General features: G+C 36.2%; 1 protein-coding gene across 2 annotated transcripts in view; it reads left to right on the top strand.

Annotated features, from left to right (window-relative positions):
• LOC123539629 (serine/arginine repetitive matrix protein 1-like) overlaps positions 1–14,872 on the top strand; it is a 50,590-nt gene that overhangs the window by 9,547 nt on the left and 26,171 nt on the right. For both annotated transcript variants that reach the window (XM_053526482.1, XM_053526483.1), the window contains exons 2-5: positions 5,354–5,468; positions 6,165–6,217; positions 8,734–8,841; positions 13,986–14,013. In XM_053526482.1, coding sequence (XP_053382457.1) covers positions 5,408–5,468; positions 6,165–6,217; positions 8,734–8,841; positions 13,986–14,013 — 250 coding nt within the window. In that variant the 5' untranslated portion in view covers positions 5,354–5,407. The remainder of the gene's footprint in view (positions 1–5,353; positions 5,469–6,164; positions 6,218–8,733; positions 8,842–13,985; positions 14,014–14,872) is intronic.

Genomic DNA, 14,872 nt, shown 5'->3' with positions numbered 1-14,872 from the left:
ATGTATCTAGATGGAATTCATTAGAAACGCAAGTTTGAAAAATTATTATTACCTCCCTTTGCCTATCTTGGTTGCGCAACCAAGATAGATTGAAAATAAATGAATTCAGAAGCTACACACAGCTTTAAAACTTGCATTTTGGTTCAGATTGTTCAATGGTTGATATGTCTATGAAATGCAAATGTAAAACTAGACATTGTATCGAAATAAAAAGAAATACCCAGCTTTTTATATACTTTCATATTAAAGGGGAGTAATTACAAAATTTTATAGAAATAATAAAATATACATTTCAAATAGGAATCTAACTCTATGTAATCGGTCTTTTTGTTCCTTAAATAATTCTCTACCAGAATATGCAAAAAGTAAAAAATGTCATTAAATGTTGATTAAATGTGATTGACCACCTTTAATATTCGTGGATGACTAATTTTCGTGGATTCGTGGTAGTCAGTCCACAAAATTTAATCCCAACGAACAAATAAATTCCCATTCATTTTATGTTCAAAAGTTGAAATCCACGAATTCATATTCCCATGAAATTGCCGTTTTGACCAAAACCACGAAATTTCTTGCCCACGAAATTAAATGATTTTACAGTATTTGAATTTATGGCCAATTCGTGACATAATCTGCATTTAAACCCATAGCATGTAAAGCATCGGCAGCGATGAAAATTTCATCGGAAATTGCTTCCACTATTTTGGTCTTTAAAGAGTGTTTGACGCGAGTGGGGATATTGCCTATATGAAAAAATTAACTCAGTATTTCCCAGGAACGCATCAGATTTGTTGGACTAGGAGACTCTGGGTCTAGAGGTCCGGTTACCGGACTCTAGCCACTGTTAAAGAAAAAAGGCAGTGACTGTAGGCTGAAGGGTAGTCTTACTCATTTCGCTTATCAGGTTGACTTATTTTATGATCTGATATTTTATAGTTGTCATCCCTCTAAGCCTTACCCATATCTGCATTTTACTGTTAGGAAAACCAAGACATTAAAAATCCAAAAAAGTCATAAAATACTGTATTGCGTTGAATTTAAGACTTAATTTCAAATACTTCAGAAATATGATATGAACAGATGTGAGGAGATATCTACCCCTACACTGGTTTCAATACACAGCAGACTGCTGATGACACTAAATAGCAGAAACAAAACACAAAATATACATTCAAAAAATGTCAGCGAGGCAATTTCATGCTTTCATCTCCCACATCATGTGACACAAGGTCCATAACTCTGGTACCAATATTTGATGAATTATCTCCCCATTTTACTTAGAATTTCAGGTTAAAGTTTTGGTGCATTTTCACTCTCTCTCAGTTATTACTAAATTGATTTGATTCAAACTTAAAGTAGTTGTTCCACCTGATCACCCACATCATATGACACAAGGTGCATAACTCTGGCACCAATTTTTCATGAATTATGCCCCCTTTTACTTAGAATTTAAGGTTAATTTTGATGCATTTTCACTATATCTAATAGTAATTACCAAATGGATTTCATTGAACTTGATGTAGTTGTTCCACATCATCACCCACATCATATGACACAAGTTGTATAACTCTTGCACCAATATTTTATGAATTATATCCCCTTTTTGCTTAGAATTATACTTATTTAGTGTTTTGATACACTTTATCTTTATCTCTCTTATAACTTAATATTTTTGACACAGACTCAAGCAGTTGTGCAATATCTTCATCCACCATTGGAGTCATTAAACACTCCAGTGACTTACAGCTCCAGCTTCCTCAGATGTGCCCAGTTTCACTATCCAGCATCGAAATAGTCGAGCGCGCTGTCACCTGTGACAGCTCTTGTTTTTATAACCTTTTTTATTAGTCTCTTTTATATCCTAATTAACTCAAAATCAGTTTTATCTACACCTAAATTAATTTTATCAACACCTATCAAATATACGTAGATGTGCATTAATTGAGCTGTATATTGAGGGTATATTCTAGTACCACGTGTCATAAACAAATTACTCACCTAGATCCACTACTATATAAGTGGTTTCCCCTCCCCCCAACCCCTCCTCCCCCCAATCCAATAAACAACTCCTGTCTTATCTGCTGCTTAACAGCAATTATGTAACAGTAGCTAATTAGAGGGCAATTGGCACTGCAGGGTCTCAACTAGACCATGAAGATGTGTGAAGTGGAGTTGAAAGAAATTAACTTTCACTCTGTTAATGTGGAATGATAATAATATTATTGTTATTATTATTACAAATAACAACAATAAAAGACATAGTTCTACTAGCATTTAGGAGTGACCTGTCGCTTTTATTTTTAGATTTGGATTTTCCAGACTGTTCCATTTATTAAATAAGGGTTTGAAAGATATTTGACTTATTTAAAACTATACATATATTTCAAATAATGTACAGATCGAAATTGCCTCGGTAGCTCAGTTGGTAGAATTGAGGAATCTTGCTAGTGATTTAACTTTTGCGATTAGGAGGCTGTGGGTTCAAATCCAAGACAGGGCGATTTGTTTTATGATTGAATTTGTTTAATTTATATTTTTTGTGTGTTTTTTTTAATTTCATTTAATTTCATCATGCTATCAGTCCCTTAGCTTGGCTCCAAATCAACTCGAACGGGTTAAGATCGGGATGATATGGGGGCAGTCTAAGGACTTCGTGTCCGTGGCTGCGAATGACGTTTGTTTTTAAAGTGCCATTTTCCTTGCCAAACTGAGTATGGCTATTTTCTCAATGTGGCATAGTGTATAATATGCAAACGATAAAACAATGTTATCCCTGTGAAGTTCGTGCACTCTCGTGCAAGTACACAGCATGTTGAATATTTCACAATCAAGAAGATATTTGAAAAACCTATTATGCATGTTATATGCGAAAATAGCAAAATGATACAAGTAATGCAATTCAAATACATATTTAACATTATCATCATTTTAAGTGTATGTTAGCAAAATATAAAATGAAAAAAAAAGTATAAAATGAAAAAAATAGTGATCTCCATTGGAATTCGAACTCACAAAAGTTAGATTCTAGAGCCGTCACGCTTACCACTGCACCAGGCGTCTAATTGTCGAATGAGGCAGTCATTTAAATATTTATTATAAAAATAAGTTATAAAAAGGTAAGGTACCCCTTTACTGAAGTGGTTTATTCCAGTAACCTTTCAGATCTAAAAATAAAAGCGACAGGTCACTCCTGAATGCTAGTAATGTTAACAACAACAATGATAATAATAATAAAATACAGGTATAGAGAAAACTCAATGACTGATAGGTCTAGTTAGAACCCCTGCTGTGCTAATTGCCCTCTAATTAGCTACTGTTACATAACTGCTGATAAGCAGATAAGATGGGAGTTGTTTATTGGATCAGGGGTGGTGGGGGAGGGGGACACTTATGTAGTGGATCATCTAGGCCTTTAGATAAAATACAGTTTCCCTTCTCACTTATAAGGTAGACTGACTTTCCAATAAACAATGATCCTTGTTTGTTGGAAACATACTGTGATAGTTACTACTAATAAACTTTGATAATGTGGCAGTTGACCCCAATACAATTGACACCATTTATTTTCCAATACAGGTAAATCCAATGATTGCTTTACAATAGATCTGTGACGGATTATCTTTGAACACCCCTCGACTTTTTGGACTCAACTGCCACATTATCAAAGCTTATTAGTAGCCCCAAACTGTGCTAATGAAGACCTTGGCCCACTGCGAAGATCTCAAAACATAAGTTTGTTTGCATTCTCCAGACTGACACTGCATTCCAAAAAACAACTGGAAAGATCTGTAACAAGCTTCAGTCATACGTGACTCACTATTACATTTCGTGACACCATGCTTCGAATGTCTGTTATTGGTCTGTACATCCTGTACTGACTTCCTGCTTAAAGTTTTCAGGGTTAATTTAGGCAGTGTAAATGTTATTTTCCCATATACAAATTAATATGGTAGATATAAGGTTGCACTTGCTTGTGGAATGGAAAATTGCTGGCTTGATAGATTTCATTTGAAAACTGAGCCAGTGAAAAAAAATCCCTTTCCTCAAGTCACATGCTTGATTTAAAATAAGAATTGTTATGCTTTTTGGCAGGTTTTTTGAATGTAGCAGTAAAAAAAAAAAACATGATTTTTGTGTATATCACAGAGTAATAGACCACTCTCAGATTTGTTCAATTGGTTCTGCTTGACCCCATTTAAAGGCTGCTAGTGCTTTAGAAAAATAAAAACGTATTTAAATAAATTGTTCTCATGAACCCATAGATGGATCTTTACTAGACTTGGCAAGTAACAGATAAAACTATTAAATTTGGGTCATTTGTATAAATATATACATGTAACTTTTTTGTTATTGATTTCTGAAAATTGATAACAATGTACCATGATAACAAGTTTTCAGAAAATCTACATGTAGGACACAGTATTGTGTGGGTATATTTATATATTACACAGGAAATGAAATTAGAAAGATTTTGAAAATTTCTTTTAAGTTTTGTTTAAAAAGTTTATTGTATTTCAATTTGTATAATTTATAACAGTAATTTTGTTACAACAATCCTCCGTTTCAATGCTGTACTTTGGAACTTAGGAATATTTGATTATAACAGCTAGTATGTAAATCATTATGTATTTAAATTACGTTTGTTAAAAAAGATAGGGTAGAAAATCTCAAATAGTCTTATATGATATATTATAAAGTCGGTTATTTGTCAGTGGAAAGCTTTCCACTTCAAGTTTCCGTTAGGCTGGTTTGTAGCAAGATTTTTTTTTTTTTTTTTTTTTTTTTTTAAAGGTCCATTACTAAGGGAAAGTGAGTTGGCAATTTTTTTCATAGCCAGTGCATAGACTTCTGCAAGACACTAAATAATGAAGATTGGCAGGTCAAAATTTACAGAAGGTCTTTGGAACTCAAAGAAATGTATGTGTATTATGTCGAAATTTCAATGAATCGACAGAATGACCCTCAAGGTCTTTTTAACTTTCTTCATACTTCATAGAAAAATAATTGTACATATACTGCGATTTATTTCGAATTTCTACATACCAACTTTCATTTTCCAATAAAATGAAATAGTTTCTGTGCTTTTTAAAAGAAATTAAAATGTTCACTTTCCTTAGTACTGGACCTTTAAACTAAGAGGGGAAGGGGAAAAGTACATGATTTGAAAGAATATTCTCTGGGGAAGAGGCCTAAAAATGGCCCCTACTATGGAAGAAGGGGAAAAGTACATGATTTGAAAGAATATTCTGAGGGGAAGAGGCCTAAAAATGGCCCCTACTATGGAAGAAGAAAAAAGCCGTTCATATAGTTAATTTTATAGTGAAGTAAAAGTCAACTTTGTTTTCAACTGTAGGATGAAGTAAATTATCAAAGAGCATCAAAAGCGAAGTGAGGTATCTGAAAAGTTATGGCTGCAGAGAGGAGAAAATGTTTAAACACACTTGGTCTGCGAGAGGGTGCATCGGAAGGTATGTTCCATTATTTATAGATAATTTCGCAGTCAATATTTTTTCAATAGTAAGGGTGAAAAATTTTGACATTAGCATTTATGCTGACTGTGATACTTTTATTACAAAATATATATTTGACTTTAAGAACAATTGAAATATTTCTAGAGCATCTCAGACACGACTCCTTTTCAAACAGATTTGGACTTGAAACAAGATCAAACTGATTGTTGTGGCTCTCTAATTCAATTTTCTTGTCGTTCATTTGAAGCCAGCAGAGACTGAGATTTTGTTACACTTCAGTTAATGTTTTTTCCCGCATTTGTCACTGATATAATTGTAGACCTGAGAGATTGTGGAAATCCTTGAGATTTTGTTTTATGACAGTATACTGTGATAAACATTTCAAATGTTATACTTTTTCCGAAATTTGCATTTCACCCATGTACAGACATATAATAATAGTAGTCACACTGTCCTATTTGTTAATTTGTCCAAAACTCATTGTCTCGGCTATAACTTTAAATAAGTAAAATGATTGCAACAAAACTTTGCACAAAGTTAAGTATATTTACAAGAGGTGTTGTATAGAAGATTTTGGTCTGTACAATCAAGCTCATGTGCAAGACCCTTAACTTTAACATGCCAGTTAGAGCACTTTACATTGGGAGCATTAGACAATTTTAAGTGACATCTTTTGTTTCTTCATTATTTCAGAGGAGATCAAAAAAGCTTACAAAAAACTTGCACTGCAGTATCACCCAGACAAGGTAAGTGTAATATCTTTCGGTGGGGACATACCTTGTGCTGGTTTATGTTGTTTTTCTAGGGGGATAAAAGGATAGGTGAGGGGTGGATTAATGTTGTGTAAAAAATTTTTTAGGTCATGTGACTTTCAAGCTTTTGCACTTACAGGAAAACTCCAGGTGCCCCCAGGGCATTAATTCAGGCATAGGACCAGGGTAGAACCACACAGTGCACCGGAGAAATAACTTTATTCTCCAAGCGAGTTTTCAGCAGAGTGCATACTGGTAGGGAGGAAGTTAAATAATAGTTGCATATGCAGATTGAATAGATAGATTTGAAGTTTCTTTGCAGATTTTGTGGAATTGGGTAGAACTTGTTCATTGTTAGACGTTAAGAATGGCGAGTGTTTTAGTTTACTTTGAAATCATTTAATTTCATGGACACAAAATTTTGTGGGTTTGGCCTAAATGACTTTTTCGTCAAAATGCACAAGTTTGTGGATTTCGAATTTTGAACATAAAATGGTAGAACGAAAATTTTATTAAGAAATAATTCAGAACAAAACAGTGCTTTATCACTATTTATACACGATGGGCGGTGGTACGTAAATTTATATTAAATCATACATGCCATAATTTTTCCGGACCTTTCCGGGATTTTTACCCTTTGTCCGGGACATACACCGTGACATTAGTATTCGTCTGTTTCATGTATAAATATCATAAAAGTATATGCACTTTCCGGAGATAAACATTGTTCCTTCGCTTAGGAATAATTTGTTGCAAATGTCGTCTAGCTTTCTAAGGGAGGTAAATAGGGTAATTTACGTCTATAGTTCGTCACGTGAATTGGTTGCGTTCCCGAGGTGAACTGAATTGGGAGACTTGCTATATACGAAGAATTAACCTGGTCATCGTGATTTAGAATCCAGCTTATTTGGTATCTTTTTAAAGCTTAAAAGTTTACCTAATCATTAATGAAATGGAATCCTTAAGGAATTAAATAAATCTTGTAGATAAAATCGATATAAAATATTTCGGGTTGGGTCAATTTTCAAGGATCGGCCGGCAAAGGCATTCAATAGTCAAAAGTTTAATTTAGAATATGTGTGACAATCAATCTACATTTTGAAAGATTACAACCTTTTAAAATAATTATCGTTTAATTGACCGTTATCAGCCATTTCTTCCAATCAAGGCTACATGTAGCTTCACTGCCTACGTGCTAACAACAACGAGATTTTCGGCTATTGTTCCTAATATTAAATAATCATAAAACTGTTATTGATTGCATAATTTTGTCAATTCATAATCAGGGTCATCAAAATAGCTGACTGTAATTTAATCTGGGTCATCAAAAGATCGCAGTGCGCAATATGAGTGGTGATCGGAGCTAGCTTAATCAACATTTGTCCCGCCCGAGGGCATGAAACTGATTATCGGATAATTAGGAATAAACAATGTGACACCGGTGACTGTTTATTGTGTTTTATTCATGTAAAATTCAACAATTTATAGGCAAAAAAAAACCTAGTTTTTTGGGGGGTTATTTTTGTTTTTCTGTATTTTTAATTTTCCGGGACATTTCAACACTGTCCGGGACACCGGGACGAGTATGTGATTTCCGGGACAATCCGGGACGTATGACATGTATGATTAAATATGATGGAACTGTTTCTTCGTGCAAGCATGGTGCCAATAGAAGGTCTTTGTTTATACACGCCAGGGCCGGAAATGGTAATACGTCTTGTGGCAGAGTTCAGTTAGGACGAAAATTATTGCGAATTATTCAGCAAAGCGAACTCAGTATATGTGTTAATTAATTACACATTTGTGCAATGTGACATTTCGTTTAAAACATGTTATTAAGAAAAAAAAATTCATGAAATTTGAAAGCGCTATTTCTTAATGCGTACATGGCGCTAAATATCACATTGACGTGATGTCGGCATAATATTGTTGTGATGATTAAAGCATTGTTAGTCATATTAGAATTGTTCATTAGGATATAACTTAATGGATCAATGCAGCCAGGAAATCAAAGAATATTATTGTAGTCCCCAACTATGCAGTCATGGCGAAAGAGTTTTAAGATTTAAGACTTGTCTCTATTCGGTCAGAAAACCCAGGATAGCCCATCTGACCGAATGGAAACTCCTCTGACCAAAAAAATGATGTTTTGCCAGATGTAAAAAAAATGAACAGGTGTGAAAAAAAAACTGTGTTGTAAAAAAAACTTAGGCAGTAGCAAAAACTGATTCACTCTGTACTATATTGAATTTATGGTCTGACGCCCTGACACTCTGCGTTGGACCTAGTCATTTATTGTTGGACAGGTCTGACTGACAGGATTTTGCCATGGCTGTCAATGATTTAGATTACACAGTTTACAGATATAGATATAGAATTGCCTTGTACAGCTTTCTGTATTTTAAAAAGTGTAATCGTAAATTACATGTGATGAAAAATACCAGTTTGTGGGAAAAGTTGACTGCTAGTAATCTGGTTTGATTTTATCTGAAGAAATATTTTCTGTTTAGAATGATAGTGATGATGCAAAAGGAAAGTTCCAGGAGATAGGCTATGCCTACAAGTACCTTACAGACGGACCAAGTGCATTTGGGACCACTAATCCACATGATGTCAGGGTAAGTAAGAAAACTTTTAGGAAATTTTTATATATATTGTTGATTTTTTAGCTCACCTGTCACAAAGTGACAAGGTGAGCTTTTGTGATCGTGCGGTGTCCGTCGTCCGTCCGTCCATGCGTCCGTCCATAAACTTTTGCTTGTGACCACTCTAGAGGTCACATTTTTCATGGGATCTTTATGAAAGTTGGTCAGAATGTTCATCTTGATGATATCTAGATCAAGTTCGAAACTGGGTCACGTGCCTTCAAAAACTAGGTCAGTAGGTCTAAAAATAGAAAAACCTTGTGACCTCTCTAGAGGCCATATATTTCACAAGATCTTCATGAAATTTGGTCAGAATGTTCATCTTGATGATATCTACGTCAAGTTCGAAACTGGGTCACGTGCTGTCAAAAACTAGGTCAGTATATCAGATAATAGAAAAACCTTGTGACCTCTCTAAAGGCCATATTTTTCATGGGATCTGTATGAAAATTATTCTGAATGTTCATCTTGATGATATCTAGGTCAAGTTCAAAACAGGGTCATGTGCAGTCAAAAACTAGATCAGTAGGTCTAAAAATAGAAAAACCTTGTGACCTCTCTAGAGGCCATACTTGTGAATGGATCTCCATAAAAATTGGTCAGAATGTTCACCTTGATGATATCTAGGTCAGATTTGAAACTGGGTCACGTGTCTTTAAAAACTAGGTCAGTAGGTCAAATAATAAAAAAAGCTTGTGACATCTCTAGAGGCCATACTTTTCATGGGATCTGTATGAAAATTGGTCTGAATATTCATCTTGATGATATCTAGGTCAAGTTTGAAACTGGTTCAACTGCGGTCAAAAACTAGGTCAGTAGGTCTAAAATTCTTAAAATCTTTTGACCTCTCTAGAGGCCATATTTTTCAATGGATCTTCATGAAAATTGATCTGAATGTTCACCTTGATGATATCTAGGTCATTTTCGAAACTGGGTCACGTGCGGTCAAAAACTAGGCCAGTAGGTATAAAAATAGAAAAACCTTGTGACCTCTCTAGAGGCCATATTTTTCATGAGATCTTCATGAAAATTAGTGAGAATGTTCACCTTGATGATATCTAGGTAAAGTTCAAAACAGGGTCACATACCTTCGAAAACTAGGTCAATAGGTCAAATAATTGAAAAACCTTGTGACCTCTCTAGAGACCATATTTTTCAATGGATCTTCATGAAAATTGGTCAGAATTTTTACCTTGATAATATCTAGGTCAAGTTCAAAACTGGGTCACATGAGCTCAAAAACTAGGTCACTATGTCAAATAATAGAAAAAACGACGTCATACTCAAAACTGGGTCATGTGGGAAGAGGTGAGCGATTCAGGACCATCATGGTCCTCTTGTTTTTTAAGGTTTGCTACATCATTTTGATACTACCCAGAATTAATGACTGAAGAACTAGAATTATCCCTATTTGATTGTTGAGGATCTACAGTTACCTAGATTTAATGGTTTAGGAACAAGAATTATCCAAATTTATTGGCCGAGGAACTAGAATTATCCAGATTTAATGGTTAAGGAAGTAGAATTATCCAGATTTAATGGTGTAGGAACAAGAATTATTCAAACTTAATGATTGAGGAACTAGACATCCAGATTTAATGGTTAAAGAACAAGGACTATCCAGATTTAATGGTTCGTGAACTAGAAATATCTAGATTTGATGGTTGAGGAACTAGAAATATCCCGATTTAATGGTTGAGGAACTAGAATTAACCAGATTGAATGGTTGTGGAACAACAGTTATTCCAACTTAATGGTTGAGGAACTAAAATTATCCATATACCTGCTATCTGGGGATTATTTCAGGGTAGAACCAGCTGAGCCTTAACATTTGCAAACGAGACCAGTCAGTTGTTGAATATCAGTAAAGCTACATGTAGATGTGTGTAAGTTTTCCTAGTCTTGTGCCTTCATGAACCCTCTAGTTTTTAATCGCCCGCCACGAGTGGTGGGGGGGGGGGTCATAGGAATGGTCTCCGTTCGTCCATCTGTCCGTAACACTTCCGTGTCCGCTCCATATCTCCTTAACCCCATGAAGGATTTTCATGAAACTTGGGTCAAATGATCACCTCATCAAGATGATGTGCAGAACTCATAAGTCAGCCTTGTTGGCTCAAGGTCAAGGTCACAACTCAAGGTCAAAGGTTTTAGCCTTCCATTTTGTGTCTGCTCTCTATCTCCTAAACCCCTTGAAGGAACTTTATTAGTCCCCTACTGGTTGAAAACCAGTTTCGGGGACTATAGGAATGCACTTTTCCGTCATTCCGTCTGTCCGTCCGTCCGTCCGCAATTTCGTGTCCGGTCCATAACTCTGCCATCCATGAAGGGATTTTAATATTACTCGACACAAATGTTCCCCATGATGAGACGACGTGTCATGCGCAAAACCCGGACCTCTAGCTCAAAGGTCAAGGTCACAATTGGAGTCAAAGGTCAACAGGCTTTTTTTCCTGTCCGTTCCACAACTCCCCATCCTTGAAGGATTTTAGTATTACTTGGCACAAATGTTCCCCATGATGAGATGATGTGTCATGCGCAAATCCCGGACCCCTAGCTCAAAGGTCAAGGTCACAATTGGAGTCAAAGGTCAACAGGGCTTTTTCCTGTCCGGTCCATAACTCTCCCATCCATGAAGAGATTTAATATTACTTGGCACAAATGTTCCCCATGAGAGACGACGTGTCATGCGCAAAACCTGGACCCCTAGCTTAAAGGTCAAGGTCACAATTGGAGGTCAAAGGTCAACAAGGCTTTTTTTCCTGTCCGGTCCATAACTTTCCCATCTATGAAGGGATTTTAATATTACTTGGCACAAATGTACCTCATAATAAGACGATGTTCATGCACAACTTTCAGACCCCTAGCTCAAAGGTCAAGGTCACACTTAGCAGTCAAATGTTAACATAGCATGAACAGGTCTGTTTCGTGTCCGGTCCATAACTCTGACATTCATTAAGGAATTTTAATATCACTTAGCACAAGTGTTCCCCATGATGAGACGACGTGTCATGCGCAAATCCCAGACCCCTAGCTCAAAGGTCAAGGTCACAATATGGGGTCAAAGGTCAACAAGAGTTTTTTTTCCTGTCCCGTCCATAACTCTGCCATCCATGAAGGGATTTAATATTACTTGGCACAAATGTTCCCATGATGAGACAACATGTCATGCGCAAAGCCAGACCCTTAGCTCAAAGGTCAAGGTCACAATTGGAGGTCAAAGGTCAATAAGGTTTTGCCCTGTCCGATCCAGAACTCTGTCATCCATCAAGGATTACAATATTACCTGGCAATAAATGTTCCCATGATGAGACGACGTGTCATGCGCAACACCCAATACCCTAGCTTAAATGTCAAGGTCACACACTTTGAGATCAAAGGTCAAGAGATTTTTTTCCTGTCCGGTCTATAACTTTGTCATGCAAAGAGGATTTAGATATCAGGTGGCACAAATATTCCCCTGGATGAGACAACATGTCAATGCGCAAGAACCAGGTCCCTAGGTCTAAGGTCAAGTCATATTTAGAGGTCAAAGGTCAAATTCAAGAATGACTTTGTACGGGACATTTCTTCTTCATGCATGGAGGATTTTGATGTAACTTGGACCAAATGTTCACCACCATGAGGCACCCTTGTTTTTAGAATTACGTCCCTTTGTTTTACTATAAATAGATTTTATTTTAACTTTTTTATTACTGGCGTAGAGAAAAATCGAGACCACTTTTCTGTGGTACAGCATGCATGTTACATCCAATTTTTAGGTGTATTTTGACCTATCTCTACCTGGTAAAGAGTTTCTTGTGGACTTGTATTATATATATATATAATATATATAAATTTTAATCCAAGTGTTTTGTTATAACATATTGTATATATAGTACAATATTGTTTATACATCATTGACAGATATCAGTTCATTATGTTATACTGCAGTAGAGAAAATTAGGTGCCTTCCAGTAGGGGACTTTGTATTGCATGGCAATACTTCATTCACTTGTTACACTTGGGTCAAATGATCACCTCATCAAGACATTGAGCAGAACCTTTATGTCAGCCATGCCAGCTCAAGGTCAAGGTCACAACTTGGGTTCAAAGGTTTGAGCCTTCCATTTTGTGTCAGCTCTGTATCTCCTAAACCCCTTTAAGGATTTTCATCAAACTTGGGTCAAATGATCACCTCATCAAGGCGATGTGCAGAACTCACGAGTCAGCCATGTTGGCTCAAGTTCAAGGTCACAACTCTGGGTCAAAGGTTTGAGCCTTCCATTTTGTGTCCGCTCTGTATCTCCTAATACATGGGTCAAATGATCATCTATCCAAGACGATGTGCAGAGTCAGCCATGCCGGCTCAAGGTCAAGGTCACAACTTAAGGTCAAAGGTTTTAGCCTTCCATTTTGTGTCCGCTCTATATCTCCTAAACCCATCTATAGAAGGAATTTTATAAAACTTGGTTCAAATGATCACCTCATCAAGACGATGTGCAGAATTTATGAGTCAGCCATGCCGGCTCAAGGTAAAGGTCACAACTTGGGGTCAAAGGTTTGAGCCTTCCATTTTGTCTCCACTCTGTATCTCCTAAACCTCTTGAAGGATTTTCATCAAATTTGGGTCAAATGATCACCTCATCGAGAACTCACGAGTCAGCCATGTCAGGTCACGGTCAAGGTCACAACTCAAGGTCAAAGGTTTGAGCTCTGTGTCTCCTAAACCCCTTGAAGGATTTTCATGAAATTTGGGTCAAATAATCACCTCATCAAGACAATGTGCAGAATTCATGAGTCAGTCATGTCAGTTCAAGGTCAAGGTCACAGATCAAGGTCAGTGGTTTACCCTTTCACTATCCATAAAAGTGGCGGGGGATTTAGCTGTCTTTCAGACTGCCTTGTCTTACTTTAAGGGGATGGGGCCCAGGTCTGTTATTTGGGGAAAGATATGGCTTGGTGTTAGGGCATAGGAGAACAAAAGCTTGATTTAAAGTCAATTTTAGGGGAGCACTGCATTATTTTAAAGACTTTGGGTGGAAGAGGCCAGTCAGTTCCTCCAACTGTAAAGAATAAAGGCTTGTCTAACATGCAATTATCAAAGAGGTATAATAAATAACTTGTTTAATATCTTTCAGGAGGAGATGTTACGACGTATGTTTGAAGGCAAGTAAAAAAAAATCTTAGAATTTATTAATTAATTAATACTAAATATATACTTTTAAAACTGTAGAATACAATTTAATTTAGTTTCATTATGGGGACAGAAAATATGTATACCTTACTTTCACTTTCATGAAGTTGCATTCAGTCAAGAGCAGTGGAACACGCTTGGAACCTAATAATTTATTTTACAATATCCAGACTTTGTTGTCTTCAGATAGCAACAGCAACATTTCATTCTTTATGTTTGAATATAACATCCTTCCTTATTCTTCGTACATTGGAACACACCAACTATTGTGAATACATGCAGTTGAACTTAATGTAGCGAAGAACCTATTTCACAATGCAAACGTCTTTGTTATCCCCCGACAAAAGTCAGAGGGATATAGTTTTGGCGTTGTCCGTCCTTCCGTCCGTCTTTCCGTCCGTCCGGAGCCATATCTAGGAAATGGTTGGGAATATTTATTTAAAACTTCATATACCTGTTCACCACTATGAGTTCTTGCGGCCCGTCAAGTTTCAGTCAGATTGCCCAAGTTACACCAGAGTTATGGCCCTTAGAAATTTCTAGTGTTAACTATATAGGGTACTATAAATATTGCAATTTCTGCATCATAACTTTTGACATATTTGACCTTGAACTATGAAACTTTAACAGAATTTAGAGCACTATAATGTGGTTGTGCACACACAATTTTGTATGGATTCCTTTTGTAACTGCAGAGTTATTGCCCTTTAATTGTCTAAAAATCCACATATTTGTACATAACAAACTTGCCATTTGGCAGAATTTCATTAAATTTCTTTCATTCTTTTCTGTGAACATTTATTATAAACATGTGAAGTTGCGCACCCACAC

Source organism: Mercenaria mercenaria, chromosome 16, assembly GCF_021730395.1.
Source record: "Mercenaria mercenaria strain notata chromosome 16, MADL_Memer_1, whole genome shotgun sequence".
Taxonomy (NCBI): Eukaryota; Metazoa; Mollusca; class Bivalvia; order Venerida; family Veneridae; genus Mercenaria; species Mercenaria mercenaria.
Note: the sequence above shows the minus strand (reverse complement) of the source record. Positions and strands in the feature narration are given on the sequence as shown.